At 36.2% G+C, this 21,655-nt stretch overlaps 1 protein-coding gene across 1 annotated transcript in view; it reads left to right on the forward strand.

Moving 5' to 3' along the window:
- KCNH5 (potassium voltage-gated channel subfamily H member 5) overlaps positions 1-21,655 on the forward strand; it is a 306,984-nt gene that overhangs the window by 227,361 nt on the left and 57,968 nt on the right. Inside the window, exons 9-10 of the mRNA XM_025919324.2 lie at positions 5,849-6,101; positions 19,702-19,898. Coding sequence (XP_025775109.1) covers positions 5,849-6,101; positions 19,702-19,898 — 450 coding nt within the window. The remainder of the gene's footprint in view (positions 1-5,848; positions 6,102-19,701; positions 19,899-21,655) is intronic.

Below are 21,655 nucleotides of genomic sequence, written 5' to 3' on the forward strand. Positions count from 1 at the left end.
ATTTCATTACATTGTTCCTGAGTTAATTCCTTGGAGGTTTGGATACCCCAGAAATTGGCAGACTAACCTCCAGACAGCTGCTCTCCCTTGGTCCTCATGGCTGCCTGGTTATACTTGAAAAAAAAAAAAAAAGGTGAACCTTTTTTCTTCCCATAAAATGAATGAGAATTGAATTTCTGTAGCGAACTTTACTTCATTTGTTGGCAGTCTTAGAGCTCCTCATTCCCAAGAAGGATTGTAAAAATGTTTTATGTGCAAATGTCACTTGCCTTACTCTCTCCACTGGTTTTCACTAATTTAATACCAATTCGGTTGGATCCGTGAGGGGAGATTAATTAGCAATGCATAACTTAATTGCATCAAAGGAAGCAGGGATTTTGAAGAATGTCAGTGGTAACTTCATTGCCTATCAAAATGTCATTAATGCATTTATACCTTTGTCCTAAGAAAGAGAACGGGGGGGGGGGGGATCATCTTCACTTATCAATTATTATTAAAAATAACTGTCACTATATTACCCCTGATATAAGATTTTGTAGATAATAAAAAAAAAACCAATTTATTTTAGAGCAGTGAGAAATGTCAAAAAGAGCCCTTGTTTTGTTCACTACTTTCAGAAGCTTAAAATGAAGTATCACCATTATCCTCATTTTCACATTAGAAATTTGTTGTAGATTGAATAAAAACAGTCAGTCTGTTGTCACTGAACTAGGGAGTAGTGGTAGGAGACCACCTTCACTAAGATTAAATAAAGCTCAACATTCTGTCTCATTACAGTTCCATATACAATTCCATACAAGCCATGTACAATTCCATTTTTTGTTTCAGGTAAAATTGCCTTTTCTTTTTCAAATGCAAATGAATGAAAAATTGAGGGGAGGGTGATTATTAAAAAGATGTAAGATAGTCTCATACACTTCTGGGTTAGAGAGTAATTTGCTGTGCCTTTTCTGGGAAATAAGTTGGCAAGATCCTTGAAAATGTTTTTATATTTTGCCCACTCACTTTTCTTCTAAAAGAATCTGTCCTCAGACAATCTGACAAAAGTACAGAGTATTTGTTGTACCTTGATTTATGAAAGGGAAAACTACAAATCTTGATATCCAATAATAATGCAGTGGTTAATTGTGTTATAATTGTATGATGGAGTATTATGCAATGATTCAAATTATGTTTTTAAATCAGTATTTCATGGCATGGGAAGTGATTATAATGTGATATAAACACAACAAGAAATAAAGGTTTGGAGAGTCAGGTTTCACGAAAATGGTATGTATGTATATAGATATGTAAAGTAATGGAGAAATCTTATTTTCTTCTTTATAGGTTTTTGATTTCCTACATTTTATATAAGGATTGTTAAAATGCATGTTTAAGTGTATTCAAAGAATTAATAATAGAGAGGATAAAACCTTGTTCTTTGGGCTTTGTATAGTCAACCATTTCCTTAAGAGAATCTTGATTTAACTCTTTGGCTTCTAATTCAAGTTTTTAGGCTTGCTTTTCTAAGCTTTTGCAACATTACTAGTATCATAATGGATAAAAGTGATGGGGGAAATGACATTTATCAAATATGTTTACTCCATGCTAATATATAGCTCAGGTCCTTTTCATCTATACACTGAAACTTATATTTCAAATAAGATTACTTCCTTTTGGCAAATAGTAATGAGATAAATAATTTGTCAGTGCATCCTTATGTCTTCACCCACACACTAAAATACGGCAATACATTTATCTGAAGCTGAAATTAAAGTGTTTAGAAATGGAAACAAATCTGCAAGGAAATCTAGGCTGCTCTTTGGTGGTGGTGGTGGTATGCACATCAGTGATTTCTTAATAAAAAAAGCCATATTTTGATTAATTGGATATTAAATGATTTTCATAAATCAGCATCTATATTTTTTGTAGTATTCAAAGACCTAGAAAACATAAAAGAGTGCCAGATGTCACATTTTGTTCCTGGTTGAGCTTCGTTGAGGAGCATGGCTTAAAAACTGGAACCCAAAGAGTTTTGGGTTTTGCTAGTAACTTATTTAGAGGCCTTGAGCAAATCACATAAACTTTATGTTATACATTTGCCTTATCTGTAAAATGGGGCACTGGACTAAGAATAGTCATTTTTTAAGCTATTCGTGACTGGAAGCTCTAGGGAGACAGGCACTGAAAGTTTTGCTCTTGGATCTGGAGGACGTGCATAGTAGCCCACATGTTAACAAGTGTATAACCAACTCTTACTAACTACGAGTTAAATGAATGACTATATGTGTCCTCGGTATCATAAACCAATGAATTTCAAAAAGTTTCCTTCTTCAGACCATGGCATTTTTTTTCTTTTTCCAGGGTTGGTTGCAGAATTCTAAGAATGACTCCTTGTATATGGCTATAGCTCTTCCAAAGAGAAAATTTATCCATTGTCTTAATTAAGAATCTAATTTATAACTATCCTGACATGAAGAGGGGATACTCATTTTTAATATGAATATTTTCTACTGAAATGTAATTTCATTTGTTTATAACTATAAGATACCCAGTAAGGACCTTATCCACAAGAGATTGCATATGACATTCAAGGCAGAGTACATTGAAATTAGGACTAATGGAGCAGGTGTTAGAGTCATCTTGAATGATAATTTTATCACTTAAAACTAAGTTTTGTCTTGCCTAAGACACTTGTCAGTGCCTTCATTTACAGAAAAAATAATCTATACTCATATTTCAATGACAGACACAGCATGTAAGGCACATGCTCTATCTAAGGATAGGGAATGAGCTTGCCACTGGGTGTGACTTTGGTCTATTTTAACTTAGTTTTAACTTGTCACTTTATGACATTTGAGCTTTAGTATATGGCACCTATAAAAATAATAAATGAATTAGTGTCATAAGTGAAGTGAAACAAAAAAGGGAAGATGCAATTAATATGTAATAAAAATCCTCTTTTGATATGCCACTGAACAGAGAATATTGCTTACATTGGAGGGTTTCATTTGAAGCATGAATCCTGAAAGACATAATTAAAAGGACATAAAATGACTGCTAACCAAAATGAATCCAAAACATTAAAAATCCTGTAAGGTAAATGGAATAGAAACAGAATGGTTCATTTTCCCATTAAGCTATTCAGTATAATGTTTATGCATGTGTGTATATATTTTAAAATTATTTTTACTTTTTGGCTTTTCTAGCACTAATTTCATTTTCAACTTGAGAAAAATATTAATATTAGCTAGTGCTTGAAATATCTTCAGGTTCATGCTGAGATATTTCCTTAATTTTGCCTAGAATCTCAACAGCCAAGGTACAGAATTCAGAACAGCGTGGAAAATAAAAAAAAGAAAAAGAAAAAGAAAAGGAAAAAAGGTAGATTGTTTTTCCAGAGAGCTAAAGCAACAATAAACTTTGTAAGGATATTCATGTTCAAGGGGCACCTGGGTGGCTCAGTTGGTTAAGCATCTGACTTCGGCTCAGGTCATGATCTCATGGTTCATGAGTTTGAGCCCCACATTGGCTGTCTGCTCTCAGCACGGAGCTCTCTTTGGATCCTCTATCCCCCTTTCTCTCCGCCCCTCTCCCACTTGAGGTCTCTCTGTCTCTCTTAAAATAAGTAAACTTGAAAAAAAAAGAACAAAAATAAGTACTCATGTTTGATAGGGGTAATAAAAGCCAGCATTTCTTTAGTCCTGGCCATGTGCAAGGCTAAACTGTGCTAAGCTCAAGCCCTTTCATTTAATTCCTGCAATGGGACTATGAAATGAGCTCCATTATCCCATTTCACAGATGAGGTTTCTAGAGATAAGACAACTTAGGCTACAGAGGTAGTAAGTGATAGATATGCACTCAGACCTAAGTGTTCTCGAGCCTTATCTTTTTCCTACCTCTAAGCCATAAGTAATGACTCCTAGGCAACATGGGCTCCCATATCACCCTGTCCATGTCCTGTCCTAGCACTTTTATCATTGTATTTTAACTTTTTGTACATGTCTTCCTCCTGCTACTTTGTGGCTAGCTCCTCCAAGGCAAAGACAGTGTCTTATTAATCCTTCTAGTTCCAGGGGCTTACTGCAGGGGTGCACCCCATCATTGGAGTTGAATAAGTGCCTATTGAACCAGTAATGTCAGAAGTCATTAAAGATTAATATAATAAAGAAAACATTACATTACTATGGAAAACAACTGATGTGGAAGGAAAGTGCTAATTGCTTCTAAAGCTCTGTTAGGCATTCCTTTCTTCAAAGATGAGATTTTTCAGGATAGGTGAGTTGATCCCTACTCCCTATAGGAATTATAAGGAGTATTAAAAAAGCCACAGAGTTGCTTAAGTGATACAAAATAATACGTACGGTATTAGGAAAGATTAAGGGAAAGGATACTGGAAGTATAATTTAATTAATGGTCTTTACATTTATGATGGACTCATCTTCTACACAGGGAGGCAACCAACTTTTCATTGATCATGAGTCCCGAGTAAAAGGAATATCCAGGATATTTCAAGCCTTAGGTAATTTTTTTAAAGGTTAAAATGTATGTAGTACAGGAAAGAAACACATTTCATATTAAAACTTTATTCAGTATAATTTAATGGGGAAAGATCAGCTTAAAACTTCTATTTGAAGGGCTGAAAGCCTATCAGAGAAAAAAATTTCTGACAAGGAAACTTACCCAAGGGGGCTGGGAGAGGATTCTAAGTGAGTTTTTACACACATCTTTCAAATGGGTGGTACTGAATTCTGTAATTACATCTTGCTTTATGATTCTCTGATTAGATGTGGTGATGGTGTCCATTTTATTCTGGGTCATTAATTGCCCTGTCTGAAAGCTACAGGCAATAAGAACCTTCTAACCCTTCGGTAGAGAGCTATCTAAGCATGTTTCTGCCAGTTGTGCCCTCTTCTGAAGGCTGCCTGTAGCTTGAATTTTCCTGTTTCCCTTGGCAATCTGGAGTCAAAGACCAGTACGAGCAAGGTTGCCAGGCAGTAATGTGCTCACCTTGCGGGCACCGCCACTCGCAATTGCATAAATCCTACAGAAGACTAGTGATGAATACCTTTTTCACTCCTTGAGCATAAAGTTATTTATAAAATGAAAAATTTTAAGAGTGAAAATAGACACATCAAGGGTAGAGTTTTATCAGCCAGTGCCCGCATGTCAAGTTACAAGGGTACTTTTGTTGATTTTGTTTTCTTATAATTGATTAATATGAATCCACTTCCCATATGGAGTAAAGTACATCAGACTAAATTTGGTTTTAGTTATGAAAAAAATTCTAAAACAGAGACTAGACTAAGATGAAAGGTAATACCCTATTTTAGTTGGCTCTTTGATGAAATTATATCAAGGCTTTTTTCTGAGACTCTTCCTAACCACCTAAGACTTTGTTCTTTCTTAATGTTTTATTTATTTTTGAGAGAGAGAGAGAGCACAAGCCAGGGAGGGGAAGAGAAAGAGTGGGACAGAGGATCTGAAGCGGGCTCTGTGCTGATAGCAGTGAGCCTCATGTGGGGCTTGAACCCATGAACCGCGAGACCATGACCTGAACTGAAGTCAGATGCTCAACCGACTGAACCACCCAGGCACTCCAAGACTCTGTTCTTTCTATGGAGAGATCCATACCACTCTCAAAGTTTTACTGTGTGATGCTGCATTGTAACACTCCATATGCTCATCAGCCCATCTCCCTGGATAATTAGGTCCTTGAGAACAGAGGTGTGACTTTTAACTTTGCATTCCCAGCATCTAGTACAGTATGTTGCCGACTTTGTCGCAGCTAAACATTTGTTGGATGACTTTTTTACTGAAATAGCCTTTTTTCTTTTCTTCTCACTTCTTCATTTCTCACTTTCTTCAGGTTCTCTCCATCTGTCCCAAGGACATGAGAGCTGATATCTGTGTTCATCTAAATCGGAAGGTTTTCAATGAACACCCTGCTTTTCGATTGGCCAGTGATGGGTGTCTGCGCGCCTTGGCGGTAGAGTTCCAAACGATTCACTGTGCTCCTGGGGACCTCATTTACCATGCTGGAGAAAGTGTGGATGCCCTCTGCTTTGTGGTGTCAGGATCCTTGGAAGTCATCCAGGATGATGAGGTGGTGGCTATTTTAGGTACTGTGAACTTTCCTAATGTAGTAGCAAATGTGTAACAGTTTTAGAGATTTTGCTTCTCAGGTTTCTTAAGAGAAATTTCCTCTGCTTGGTGACTTTGGAAATTGGGTCACTAATGAGACAATGAATCTTAGTAAAAACTAGTAATGCTCTTTCAGCAAAGAACATTAGTATTGGTCACAGCTTAATGGGCTGCACAAGGGTTTGATTAAACTTTCTTTGGCAATAGTAGGACAATACCTTTTAGACTAGAGCTGGTCATAGCCTAAGGTGTCTGTACCTCCATGTTGGTAAGTGTGAAAATGGCTTGTGGAACTATTTTCGGGTTGCTAACCTAGAATGATAGTCTCAGAGGGGCAACAGAACCTGTCTAACTCAATACTTTCTTTTAGATATGAGCAAAATGAGGACCAGAAAAGTTTAGTGACTTTCCCAGCTAGTTAGTAAATTAGTTAGGACTTGAGTACAGATCATCTTATTCTAAATATTTCTGCCTCATTCATCCACAGCAGACCTAAGTAACGAGCTGAAAGTGATGAGGAGGTAAATGAATTTAACCCATTATGTTAGAGTAATCATAGTGCAAGTAAATTTTGGTTTATAAAGCTTGTTCTATCCATTCGTGAACCAAGAAAAAATATTTGGCTAATAATAAAATTAAATAAAAAATTCAGAGACCCAGTAGATTGTTATACTAACAAAAAGGAGTCAGAGATAGAGTATGTAAATAACAACATTTTAAGAAATTACATGTTTGGGGCATTGTAATGTGTATATTGGTTAAAATATGCTAAATGATATTTTATTTTATTTTATTTATTTTATTTTATCTTATTTTATTTTATCTTATTTTATTTTTTATTTTTTTGAGAGAGAGAAAGAGAGCATGCACATGTGCAGGGGAGAGGCAGGAGAGAGAGAGAATCCTCAACAGGCTCCACTCCTAGTGTGGAGCCTGATATGGGGCTCAATCTCAGGACCTCATGACCTGAGCCGAAATCAAGAGTTGGTCGCTTAACCGACTGAGCCACCCAGTGCCCCTAAATATTTTAGATTATTCCTACTCAGAAATCTGTAGCAGTTTCATGAAGTCCACATAGGAATAAAAAGAAGCCATAATGAGGTCAGAGAGAATCAGCCCTTGTTTTTCTCTCAAGTAAAATAAGTTAAAATTGCAGGATGTCAACTCCATTTTCATATTTTTCATGGCTTGTGTCTCATGAAAAACGAGCTCAATTTTTAAACTATTGGATTTTTTTTTTTTTAGCTACTGAGGTCAATCTACCATAGCTTGAATGCCACTTACTCTTATAAGTAAAAGATTGGACTTCTGTGTTTTAGAAGCTACAAAAGTAAAGTCCAGCACAAAAATGAATAACTGATTTCAAAAAGCACAATTACCTGAAATAAGACAGAATTTAGTATTGAGAAGCAGTGAGCTTTCATAGGAAAATAGGTTCAGTAAAATTAGTAAGAGTTAGAGAAAATGGTTCAGGGTTGCAAATAACGGAACACTATTGAGAAATAGCATTACAGTTAAGGTGAGATTTCTTTTAGGAAATATTTTTATTTTTGATTTTTGCGAGAGAAATTCATATAGCACTTTAGAGTCAGCGCTGTATTTAATGCTACTTAGTGGTTGTTCTGCTTTGTTTCCTGGAGTATAAAGGTGTTCTGTGTAATCCTTCATAAAAAGTGTGTATTTTGCCAGAACAATCCTTTGTGGTAAAATGAAGCATATACACACTACATCCATTCTTGTTTGCTTAACGAAGAGGATAAAACAGGTGTATTTTCTTTTCCTGCATGTTCATGTCAATGGTGTGTGGGAGAACAGGCATCGGATATATTACAGTGAAGTGTGTGCCTTGTGATAAGTTACCTCAGCTGTGTACTCATTGTCATTTACTTTGCCCCATTTTCTTCATTACAGCTTCACCTTGGTAACTTATTTTCTAAAAAGAAGGATGGAGAAAGCCCTGGGTGCAGTGCCGCTGGGTTGGGTTTGTTAAGCTGGAATCATTTGCTCAGTGAGACAGACAAAATGCATTTTCTTTTCATTTTAAAATAAAATGGTAGCTGGTTTTGCACAGTGACACAGTGAAAATGAACACAGGGCCCCTGAGTATTGGACCAGTCTCATTATATATCTGTCACATTTTATTTCTTTGTGTGCTTTTGTTTATCTTCTTCAAAAAAGTCTTGGGATTCAGAGACTTTTCATCTTTTGGTTTAATGAGTCAAATTATATGTACATCCCTCTTCCCTGGAAACTTTTCTTTCCTTTTTTTCCATTGGCCTCTCACAAAGATTAATTCAGCCAAAGGGCAGTAAGAGGATTTTTGTTTAAAAAAACAAAAACAAAAAACAAAGTTTGACCCGGAAGTGATCTCTCAGGGTGGAAGTAGGTGGGCCAGGCTGGGAAGTGCCATAGTGGCAGAGGCCACATGGGCTGGCCAGCTGCCTTGGCACCATGGGGCCAGACAAAAATACTGTCTTACAGGAGTCTGTGGTTTGGATCAGTGATGACAGGACAGATGTGGTGATTATCTTTGGGAACTCTGTCCTGGTACCTTCTGCCAATCTGGGTTTATTGGAGAGACAGTCTGAAGACATTGTGGACTGGGAGGGTGGACTCCTGGAGAACTTCTGCAGGAGAGGGAGCACGAGGGCATTGTCGGATTGCCCTTGTATTCACGCCATGTGCAGGTTCCACCCTGGAGGCCTCTGAAGCCCTGCCTGGAACCTACCCTGGAACCTGCCAGGAAGGTTTTTCCTAATAGCCAGCCTCTTGATTTGTAGATCCCCACTCTGGCTCCATTTTGTGACTTCTTAGTGTGGTTTCCGTTGAGTACGCATGTTTTTAGACTTTTCTAAAGTACTTTTATGATTAAAAGAAGGGTGGCGGGCGCCTGGTGCCTCAGTCAGTTAAGTGTCCCACTCTTGGTTTCGGTTCAGGTCATGATCTCATGGTTGGTAGGTTGGAGCCCCATGTGGGGGTCTGCATGGGTTTGGGATACTCTCTCTCCCTCTGTTCCTCCCCCTTCCCCCTCTCTCCCAAAAATAAATAAATAAACTTAAAAAAAAAGGAAGGGTGGGAGGGTTATTTAACACTCAACATACCTTAACAATGTTTTAAGAGAGGGAGAGGAAAAGAGAAACTCAATAGTGTCACTCCTAACATTTTGGTGACTATCCTTTCCTTTTCTGCTCTTTCTGTTTCTCTTCTCCTTCTTCTCATTTTTTGATAGGTTAATTTTGAAATAATTACAAACTTAGTGAAAAGTTGCAAAAATTATCAGGGAGTGAAGTTTGATAAATATCTTTGGGTTTTCTGCCTTTTTAGTAAGTTGGTTAGGTCTTCTGCTGGCATACTTGGGTAGTTATTACAGGTTTGGTCTCAGACCACCACAAAAAATCAAGTATCTCAATAAAGTGAGTCAAGTGAATTTTCTGGTTTACCAGTTCATATAAAATTTATGTTTACACTATACTGTAATCCATAAAGTGTGCAACATTATGTCTAAGAAAAAAGTATATACCTCAGTTAAAAGGTATTTTATTACTAAAAAACTGCTAACCATCCTCTGAGCTTTCAGGGGGTCACAATCACTGGTAGCAAGTCACTATAACATATAATAATAAGGAAAAAGTTTGAAGTATTGTGAGAATTATTAACGTTTGAGTCAGAGACACAGACACAGTGACACAGAGTCACAGACACAGAGTCAGAGCAAATAGGAGTGCCTGGGTGGCTCAGTCAGTTAAGCATCAGACTCTTGGTTTTGGCTCAGGTCATAATTCATGGTTTCTCTCTCTGCCCCTCTCCCACTTGCATTCTGTCTCTCTCTCTCTCTCTCTCAAAAATAGATAAATAGATACAACCTAAAAAAAAAAAAACATTTTTCCAAATGCTGTTGGAAAAATGATGCTAAATAGATCTGCTTAACATGGTGTTGCCACAAATCTAAATTTGTGAAAAACACGATATATGCATGTTAAAGTGTCTTATTATTAATGTGTTTTATCTGTGCCTTCTTGTATCTCCTGTAGTTTGTGCTGTCTCATGGTTGCTGCTGTGTTATTTGGTGCACAGATATTCATAACTGTTGTATCTTCATTGTGAATTGTGGCTTTTAGCATTGAAATGTGTCCTTTTTCATCAGGTCTAATGACTTTTTGCCTTATGTAAGAGACAGAAAGAAAAAACATGTCTCACATCCGAGCATAGCTCAGAAAAATGAAGATTTACCTCAGTTGGTCTGATAGGAGAAATAAACAGGATTTTCTCTCTTTTACATTGATTCGTTTGCCAGTTGAAAGGTAGAGAAGGGAGGTCATTTTAAAATTAATTAAAATTGCTGAATCCGAAGAACAGGTGCAGTTTCATTCTTTTGGATCTTTGCCTCTCAACAGTCTCTTGGTAGGTACATAATTCTTTAGTGTGTCAAAAATGCTAAGTGTTTAATGAATACGTTCTGAACCATAACTAATTAGTGGAAAGATTAAAAATGTAGTCAACAAAATGCTTTCTTTTTTTTTAACGTTGAAGGATGGCTTCAAGATGTTTTTCTAAATAGGGCAGGTGAAGATAATTGCTTTTCATGTCTTTTTCCAAGTTGAAGCTCTTTCAGTTCTTACACCTCCACCTTTTTCTTTTTGACCTTCCCACTTTTTATGAGACACAAAAAATTCCAAATTAAGTTCATGATGCATATGTAATATTTTATATTCTTTAGTATCTTCTTGCTTTTTAGTTTCTACCCTATAATTACCTAATGTGAACAGATTTACTGGTGTGGCTAAAACAGCCAGGTTACTTTTAAGTGTCTCAGCGAGGTATATTGCATCTTTAAGGGCTATATAAATGACATTTCCCTGTGAACGATAGACCTGGCTCCCAAGATATTTGTTTTGCTACATTCACATTTTGTCTTTTCTGGGTCTGTTGATGATGAGAATCATAGAGCTGGAGTTCTTAATCTAAAACAATCTGTATCTAAGTCTTCTAATTGTAAATTCAAATTCCCGAGAGAGTTATGCTTATTTATATAGTTTGAATGGAGGGGTTAGATATTGTTATAGGGTTAGGGCAGGGAGCAGAAGTGAGGCAGAGAATGACAGAGTTAAATAACCTTAATAATAAAAAAATAATTTCTAGTACCTGAGTTAAGAGTTTTGTGTTATCAAATAAAACTTACAAATTATGGTGCTCAAAATTCAAAATCTGCTTATTTTTATTCCAAAAAGAAAAAAATTCTAAGATGTGAATGAATAATATTTTGCTATTTTGAGAATCTGCAAAAATGTGACTTTCATGCTACAGTTAAGATTTCTTCCCATACTTGCTATTAGAAGTCAAGTGTTTCACACTTTAAATCCTTAAAAGGGCTTTTCCCAAGCCCCCAAAGTTATTTTCTTTTGCATCCATGTTTCTGTTTCGAGATGTTGACCTATGAACCAGGTAGGTTTGCTATACATATTATGATGATGAACATGGTGAATTCAGACATTTTTATAAAGGTCAAGCCAGTTATTTGCTTTAAAAAAATTACATGCTTGTCTTGTTTTAAACTTTCAAAGTAGTGATTCCGACATTATTTGTATGGTTCAAATTATATACTTTAGAGTTCTTCAGCCTGTAGATTTTTTGGATAAAATGCAAGTCTTTACAGTCTAGTAGTTTAGACTCAATTTCAAATTCTTTCCCAATCATCCTTCAAAACTAAGTCTTGTTGATTCTATCACCATCACCTTGTTATCTCTTTATCCTATCCTTAATACCCCTTCACATGGTGACTGCTTTTAAAAGCTTGGTCCTGGGCTGTGACTGCCATCTGAAAGGCCTGGAGAGCTCACAATCTGTCATCAGCTTCAACCTCCAATTCTTTGTTATGTGGCCACCAAAATATTCATTCTAAAATATAATTTACCATGTGGTCTTCTCATTAAGATTGGCTTTTTAGCAACTTGAGGATAAAATGTAACTTTTAGCATGGCCTCTGAGGCCATTTTGTTCTTGTTTCCTTTCCAGCCTGACTTGAGCCATTACTTTGCCCTACTGTGTTTTCACACCATGTTGAATTGCAGGAAGTTTCCTGACTACTATTTGGGCATTTTGAACAAGAAGAATACAGCAGGCCAAATGTTAAATATCTCAGGTCACTTAAAACTCTTTAATAAAACACTCCTTCCTTGTTATAAATCAGGAATTCCCAGCATCAAGAAAGAATCTAATTTATTACCATGGTGATTGGCCATGGTAGGAAAAGTTGAAATTATTTCTTTGGAAGGGGACTTAGCTTTGATTCCTAAAAGTAGCATTACTTTCCCTATACACTAGAATAAATAGTTCTGCAAGTCAGAATTAATTTTACTGAAAATAAACACTTAAGGAGCACCTGGGTGGCTCAGTTGGTTAAGCATCCGACTTTGTCTCAGGTCATGATCTCACAGTTCATGAGTTCGAGTCCCACATTGGGCTCTGTGTTGACAGCTTGGAGCCTGGCACCTGCTTAGGATTCTGTGTCTCCTTCTCTCTCTGCCCCTCCCCCACTCATGCTCTGTCTCTCTGTCTCTCTCTCTCTTTCAAAAATAAGTAAACATTAAAACAAAATTTTAAGAAAATGAACACTCAAGAGTTAAAAGGGGCTTAAAGAAAGAAAAACCATATTTGTGGTTAGTAAATAAGAACCCCCTCCCCATGCATAAGTAAAATTCAAAATCTACACATTCATTTTGCTTTTAATATTTCTTATCAAGAGTATATTTTTGAAAAATGCACTTCAGCCCCTTTGAGAGGCTGATACAAATACCAATAGTCATTGAGTACTCATTATTTTATATGCATTATTATATCAAATCATTTAATCGACTCTGTGAATCAAGTATTTACTATAGTCGTTTTAAAGATGAAGCAACAGAGGCTGTGCAGTATGGTATCAGGTGATTCACCCCAGGTCATACCTATTTTTTTTATTTTTTATTTTTTATTTTTTTTATTTTTTAAAATTTATTTAACTCCAAATAAGTTTTTTGAAAATATATGAAATTTATTGTCAAATTGGTTTCCATACAACACCCAGTGCTCTTCCCAACAGGTGCCCTCCTCAATGCCCATCACCCACCCTCCTCTCCCTCCCACCCCTATCAGCCCTCAGTTTGTTCTCAGTTTTTAAGAATCTCTTATGCCTTTGGCTCTCTCCCACTCTAACCTCTCTTTTTGTTTTTCCCTTCCCCTCCCCCATGGGTTCCTGTTAACTATTTTTAAATAGAATTTTGAAATTATACAATTATTTGGTTTAATATTGACAGAAAATATAGTGCTTATGTTATTGTCACCAATTTGTTTCCTTTTATTAAAAAAAGATTTTTCTAACAACACTGTTAAATACCACACCAGTGTAACAAAAATCCTTCACCAAATATGACATGACTATGAGGTGGTTAATCATCTCCTACTTATCTAAAAATATGGTCCTCATAGTGACTGGTTCACCGCCAGGCAGGTGTTTAGGACCAGGGAAAACTGGCTCAGAGTGTCTCTCGGGAGCCCTCAGAACACAAGATGGGGATCTTAAATGCTGCTTGCCAGTCTTTGCTCTGGGCCCTGGAAGAGTTCAGAGTCTACCTAGTTGGGAGGTATGAAATTGGAAATGAAGCTTTCAAGAATGCCTCAGGATTGCAAGAATGGCCACAAATCTTTGCAGTTCCTTCCTAGAAGAGGTAGAGTTTACTTCTCCATCCCTGACTCTGTTCCGACCTTGGGACTTGTCTCAGTTCTTAGGCGGAACCCTCTACCCAGCCCTTAAGTGCTGCTGTTCTCTTGACAGGGTGGGGCCATGAAGCCTCCTTTCTTACTGCTCTTTTGTTTTCCTGAGGTCGAGACATCCACTTACCACCGAAAGCTTCATCTGCATTTTCCCAGCTTTCTTACACCCACCTATACATCCCTGTCTTGTTCCCACTCTCCTTCCCTGCCTTCATTCCTTATTGATACGGGATACTCTAGTTTTACATCTGCATAGCAGGAGCTATTTGACTCTTTCTTTGTATAAATAAAAATTTACAAGCTACATCAGTGGGTTTTTTTTAGTGTATAAGAATTATTTGCTTCTCTAAAATTGTCTTCAGGTTTTTATCCATTATAATTTTTGAACAGAATGACCTTGGGCATCAATCACCAAAGATTGGCAGGCATCAATTCTAAATGTTTTAAAAGCTTCTATTCTACTACACCTGTATAATTTCTTAATTTTAGCACTCATCATCTTATTCTTTCTGTTCTATGCCTTTAAAACATTAGTGGATAACACTTGGTGTTGTTATAGTCAAAGTCCATTAAAAATCACATAATTCTAAAACTCCTAGTGTTGTTCATGTATAAATGAATATTTTTATGCATATGTATTCATAATAAAGTTTATGAGCCTACTGCAATAATCAATCAGAGTGAAGGGCTGACTAATGATAAAAGTGAATACAGGGATTAGGTCCATTCTATAGAAGAATCATCACATAGAGCCATGACTACACCAGACAGGGAACGACCTACGTTTCAAATGCTGTATTTTTAGGGATTCATTGGCTATATTAGATAGCTATACTCACTGATGAATAACTGAAATAACTTTAATGCATTTGTTTTATCCATTTCATTAACTCACCAAATAATGTGTTTCAAATTTTTTAAAAAGCTCTGACTATAAAACCAGCACCTCAGGGGATCATACTCCCTGAATATACCATGGTCTGTACTACTCCTTTAATTATATTGTTACTTGTCATCTCTGTTTTGTCTTTACATTTTCCAGTTTCATAGTCTCTGAATCTTTAATTCGCTCCTGTTTTACTGTCCTGTTTCCTGTGGTTTAGAAGTGAAATACTTCATAAGACTTGATGCAAAGAACTGAGAATATATAAATAGGCCAAACAACAACTTTCATGTTGAGTGTGAGCTTTTCTACTAATTTTAGGGCTTTGGGGGAAGGTTAGTTTTCTCAAGCCCTGAAATGTTTATAGCTGAGACTACTTGCACCCAGTGAGAGCTGACCTAAAAACTAGCATCAAATATCCTATAGCCACGAAGACGAACAGAAGGACCCAGATCTGAACTTGTGCAGCTACTGGATATTCCATGCACGATCCCATGTCTCTACAATCTGTGATTTCTGATTACTCAGTGTAGATATGCATAATATTCCTTGGAGAAGAACGTTAGTCAGCTCTACTGTGAATGGTAAATTAATTAATTGATTTACAAGACACATCTTCCAGAAGTGCCATAAAAGTTTATTGTGAATTAAGTGACTATAAATTGGTATAGATAACTGGATAAAGCAAACACACTTTAAAATGATTGATTATATCAATGTCCAATTGATAAATCGTGTATCCTAATGGAAATTCTATGTTATACAACAATTAGTATTGCTTATTATGCAATGTGAGTTCCAATGCTGAGGGCCGAATTATCCACATTTATTAACTTTGCTATGCTTCTCTAAACTTCTTTTAAGAGGAGGAGCAGGGGTAAATTTTACTTTGCTTGAATCAGTTGGGATTCAAGTTGAGGATTTGGAGTTGAGGCCCTGGATTTTAGTCTTTTTTTTTTTTTTTTTTTCCAATTTGACATAGAAAAAATATTATCTTGAAAATACAATTTGATGATTTTTAGTTGAATTACCATAGAGTTATAGATGTAGAGACACCTTAAACATTAGTTTTTGTTCATCTTGTTCGCTTTAGGGTCAAAGCAACAGGTGTTGATTCAGGTAGTTGAATAACTTGATCTAGGCCACACCATTACAGGTAGAGCCTCACATCTAACTTGAATGTCTTATTTCCCAATTTGTTCTTCTGTGTCTTTCTTCTCTCCCCTTTTTTTCATTCACATTTTTCTTTCCAAAAAATATCTGTTTAGCTCTTGCTTGAACTGTTCTAGGAATTAGGGAATAACAAGAGTGGATGAACCAGAGAAAATTCCCTGCCCTTATGAGTTCATGTTCTAGCTTAATGCTATTCTTTCCACATCACAGGCTTTTTATTTATCCATGATATGAAAAAAATTAATAATTTAAAATTTTTGATAGAAATATGTATCAGACATATTTAACTTCAGCAGTTAGGTAAAATATGTAACAGACATTTGAATGCCTCCATAATTAAAAATGGTCTGGGGGCACCTGGGTGGCTTAAGTCAGTTAAGTGTCCGACTTCAGCTCAGGTCATGATCTCACGGTTGGTGAGTTTGAGCCCTGTATCAGGCTTTGTGCTGTCAGCACAGAGCCCACTTCAGATACTCTGTCTCCCTCTCTTTCTGCCCCTACCTCACTCTCTGTCTCAAAAATAAATAAAAATATTTAAAAAATGGTCTATGTTAGCAATGGGAAATTCATTTATATATGGGGTATCTTTTACTCATGATGATACACTAATCAATCAATGAATATTCATCTATTATTCTGTAGATCTATTTACATATTTTATTAATTCAGTTTTATTAAAATAGGTAAGGAAATACATCTGTGAAAGTAGCTTGCTATTTTTAAATGAAAATTAGGCAGATTCATTAGAGAAAAATTTGGAAAACATAAAGTAGAAAGAAGAAAAAATAAACACATTACCTGAAGCCAGTTGCTATAATTATTTAAATGCATTTTCTTCTAGTCTTGTATCCCTTTGGCTTTTTTTTAATGTTTATTTATATTTATTTTTGAGAGAGACAGAGAGAGTATAAGTGGAGAAGGGGCAGAGAGAGAGAGAGGGAGAGAGAGAATCCCAAGCACACTTTGAGCTGTCAGTGCAGAGCCCGATGTGGGGTTCATTCTCACGAACCATGAGATCATGACCTGAGCCAAAATCAAGAGTCAGACATTTAACTGACTGAGCCACCCAGGCACTCCCCTTTTGGCTTTTAACACAATTTTAATTTCAGCAGTTAATTAATTTATCAATTAATAATAACATGTCCTCTACAGAATAACATAGAATAATAAAATACAGTATATTTGGTTTTGTCATGAATATTTTATTTTAAGAAAATAAGAAAAAGTACTTTTAATTGATAATTACTTTAGTCTGGGAGTTTCGGTTTCATTTTTATGTACTTTATTGTAGTTGTAACCAAAATTATATTATACTTTGTATCTTTATTTTTTCATTTAGTATTATAAGGTAAGCATTTTTGCACATTATTCCAAAAGACAGTTTTAATTCTATGTGAACTGATGCTTGATATGTAGATAGCTTTCCATAGTTGGATATTTTATTCATTTGTTTGTTTGTCTTACCAATCTGGGGTTGTGACTGAATATTCCATGTATTGGTCCTAAATCTTGATTGATTCCTGGAAGTGAAATTACTTAGTCAAAAACATTGATTATCATTGTAGTTACTGCACATGAAAATCAGATAGCTGAAGAGTACTGAGCACTTATAAATAGGTCAGAGGCTGTATTATAAGTGATAGTTTGAGAAAGGGTCACAGAAATGAATCAGAAAGAAGTAGAATCCTTCTTCTGTCTTTTCAAGGAAAAACCTAGTATAGAGAGTATAGCAGTGACGATAGAGTAAAAGGAACAAGAGGTACATGAAAGCAGCCCTTTAGAAGCCCTGTTACTTTCATGGCACCAGGGACTATGATAATATAACAGTTGTTGATGTCTTCTGATTAAAAAATAATAAATGGAAATAATAAGACCATAAAACCCATCCAGTATCCATAAGGCAGAGAGAACCTACCATTTTGGTGCACTTGCTTTATAGAGTGCATAAAATGAGATCATACTATGTGTATGATTTGATATTCTGCCTTTGTTATTTTACATAATGTGAACACCTTTTTGTCACTATTTTCCAACTTATGATACTTGGGTGCTGCATACTATTCTTTTATTTATTTATTTTAAATTGAAGTATAATTAACATACAGCATTATATTAATTTCAAGTGTACGAGATAATGATTCCACATTTCCATACATTACTCAGTGCTCATTCAATGAACATTTTTATAATTAAATGTGGTACTTCTGATAATGCAATTAGAATAAATATGTATTTCTTTACAATTGGAATTACTTGTTTAAAATTTAGATAATGCCACTTACAGATATCTAAAATTCACCTGTGTAAGTGGAGGTAGGGCTTATTTTTTAAATTTCTATACCTTAAAGTCTCCCTTAGGTCATCTATGATGCTGTATAACCCCAGAGACTTACCTTGGGTCACAGGTCTCTAATTAACCTTCCTTGGAAAAATGTAAGGCTATCAGACCGTTGAATTGTCACTGTCACTAACTAAAAGAAAATTTTGGAGTGTCTGGAAACAAATGCTCAAGATTAATTAAATATCCATTATGGTTACCTTATGCTGATCATATGATCACATGATAGTTGTAACCACTTTCTCAATATATGCATGTTTTCTCTTTCTATCCTGGAGTGCCTCATGGTTCTTTAAGGATTTCTAAACTGTCTATGTGGGCAAGAATGTGTAATCTCACTCAACCTCAATCTCTGTCTCTCTGTGTCTCTGTCTCTCTCTCTCTCTCTCTTCCTCCTCTCTCTCTCTCCCTCGTTTCTCTGGTTACATGTTGCCTTTTCTCTCTGGTAATCTTGCTGGCCTGAAGTGTTATAAGATGTTCCCTTCTTCTTCTTCTTCTTCCTTTTTTCTTGTCACTTCTGACTTCAATCTTTGTGATGAAAGCAGATATTTACTCATTTCTGTGGTTAGAGTATAGAAAGCATGGCTTTGGCACAGTGCCTTAATTTCTGAGTCTTCCTTATCCCCATCTTGTTTGGGCAACTGAGTACTCTTGATTTGGAATGGTGAACTGTGGAGTTCAGCTCACCAGTGGATGCTGCTCTGAATTGAAGAGTTGATTTCTGTGTGATTTCCAGAATTTCAAAAAGATATCCACATTTCACTACAGTATAGCTCTCTTTAGGGAACTGTTGATAGCATAACAAATCTGAGTCTCCATGTTTTCCCCAACTCAGCTTCTTAGGCTCTGTAGTTGTGGATGGGGGACCCCCGGGGCTGGGCCCTGAGGCCTTGCATAAAGGTTGGCTCAGGAGAGATGGAAAGGCATCCCTGGGGAATAAGTCATGGCCAGTATTAGTCTGCCTGGAGCATAAGACTTAGTTGCTGAATAATGTATGTTTAATATATGTGCAATCAGTTCCAGATTTATAAATACTGTAACAGCAGATCCTTCTATATTGCATTCTGTCATCTCTACAGAAGAAGCAGAAGAAAGGATGAAACTAAAAAGTCACCTTTGCTCCTTCTAGTCAGATGGAAAAAGTGATGATGGCAGAAGATAATGAAACTATTTGTTAAAATATGATTTTTGTCTTTGTTGTATTTCATTTATTCATACCACTCCAGATTTTCCATCAAGAACTGCATTCAGGGTGATGTTACTTTACATATTATATGACAGTGTTGTACATTGTTATATGTATCTGGATGGGGTTATATACTCAGGCTCTAAATTATGCTAGTATATCAATACCATATATGAAACTGAATAAAAATAGTGATTAGGATAAGAACTAGTATAGGTACTTGAATACATATCTTATACCATTTTCCAGGGAAAGGTGACGTATTTGGAGACATCTTCTGGAAGGAAACCACCCTCGCTCACGCATGTGCCAATGTCCGAGCACTAACATACTGTGACCTCCACATCATCAAGCGAGAAGCCTTGCTCAAAGTCCTGGACTTTTATACAGCTTTTGCAAACTCATTCTCAAGGAATCTCACTCTTACTTGTAATCTAAGGAAACGGGTATGTTGCATGTATCCACTTCCCCTTATTAGTATCGATAGAGTTAATATGTCATGCTCTATTAGCTGAGGTGTGGAAAAGGTATTTCATTTTGCACTCGTACATTCTCATTGATTTGAAGTGATATAATTCTTTCCCTTTCTTTATATTTTGTTTCCTTTTTAAGAGGGGGGAAGAAACCCTGAGTATGTGGTTAAAGACTTGAATCTTTATAATTTAAAAGTAAAATGAAAGGCAGAGTTGAGAAACAAGCATACTGTACTATAATATAATTAGTTCTTGGGGTTTATGATAACTGCCATAAAAATAATGTCAGTGTCCCTTACTTTATTATGTGGATTTTTTAAGTTGGTAAGGTTAATCAGACGGAATGTTTATTTTATATTCCTGACTCTATTTAAATATCCTTTCTCATTTAATGATCAATTCATAAAGCCTATTACCTGTGAATTCTTTCAAAGCATACTATCTTAAAAAATAATTAGCCACACTGACATGTCCTACAAATTGGTATAGCAATCCTTAACTTTGCACTGCTGTTGCAAATACAATCTTCGTGGCCGTTATCTTTTTTATTGATGACCGTGACACAAATTTAATTTGCATAAAGACATCCCCTAGCTATGATTTATGGGTCATTGGACATTGGCTAGGGCCCTTTTATTGCCAAGAATGAAATACACATTTGGACAACTGCACTTAAGGAATTTCATCTAAAATAATTGCCTGTCTATGGTGAAGTATTTTGAAATAGCAAGCTTCCTTCCCATTGCCCCCTTAAATAGAACTTTCCCTTTAGTTAACATGGAGGAGAAAAATCAAGCCATGAGACAAATCAGCATCTCTACTGCAGCAGCAGAGAAATGAACATAAGCAAATCAATATAGCTCCCTACTTGGGGTTCTAAGAGAGGATAGGACTGCAGGAGTCATATTCCTCCCAGCTGTGTCACAACATTGGATCTACATTTGAGTAACATTTTCAGTTTATATTTTTGTTAACAAATGTTTATTGAGCACTCACAACCTGCATGACAAAACGTAAGGAGTTGCTGCGAGCACGAGGACTAGAGCCGCAATGCTTAAGGAGTTTACAGCCAAGTGTGACTGGGATGTGAAACACAAATATGTGAAACACAGATTTGTACATGTAATTGAAAGTGAAGATGGTGATGAATGGGGAAGAGGGGTACCGAATATGAACTAAACGTGGAATTTTCTTGTTTATTCATCAGGGAGTGTAGAGTCCCTTTTAAGCAGAAATAAGTCTCTTTTAGTCCATGCTCTACCTTCCCCAGTGCCCAATTCCTCTTCTGCAAGGCAGCCCGTTAGATATTTGAAACTCTTACATCTTATTAAGTCTTCTCCAGTATAAATTTTGCCAGTTTTGGAGTCTTCCCACACACCGCGAGATCACCGAAACCCCTATCCATCATCGTTACGGTCCTCAGGACAGATCCTATTTGTCACTGTCCTCCTCAAAGCATGTTGTTTACACAGTACCTCATCTGATGTTTGTAATATTCCTGTGGAAAAAAAAGGACAGTTATTTTCCCTTCAAAACACATGGGGAAACTCAGGCCCAGAGGGATTAATATCAAATAACCAACTGATATATTTGCAGTGCAAGGTCTCAAAGAGGGATAATTACCAGTAGAAAATAAATTCTGGTTCTTCAGAATGAGTCCATCACAGAGCCCTATTGCCTCTTTTTTCTTCTCTTTCACACATCTGAGCATATGTACACCACACCCACCC

Source organism: Puma concolor, chromosome B3, assembly GCF_028749965.1.
Source record: "Puma concolor isolate L17-30 chromosome B3, mPumCon1.1.hap2, whole genome shotgun sequence".
Taxonomy (NCBI): domain Eukaryota; kingdom Metazoa; phylum Chordata; class Mammalia; order Carnivora; family Felidae; genus Puma; species Puma concolor.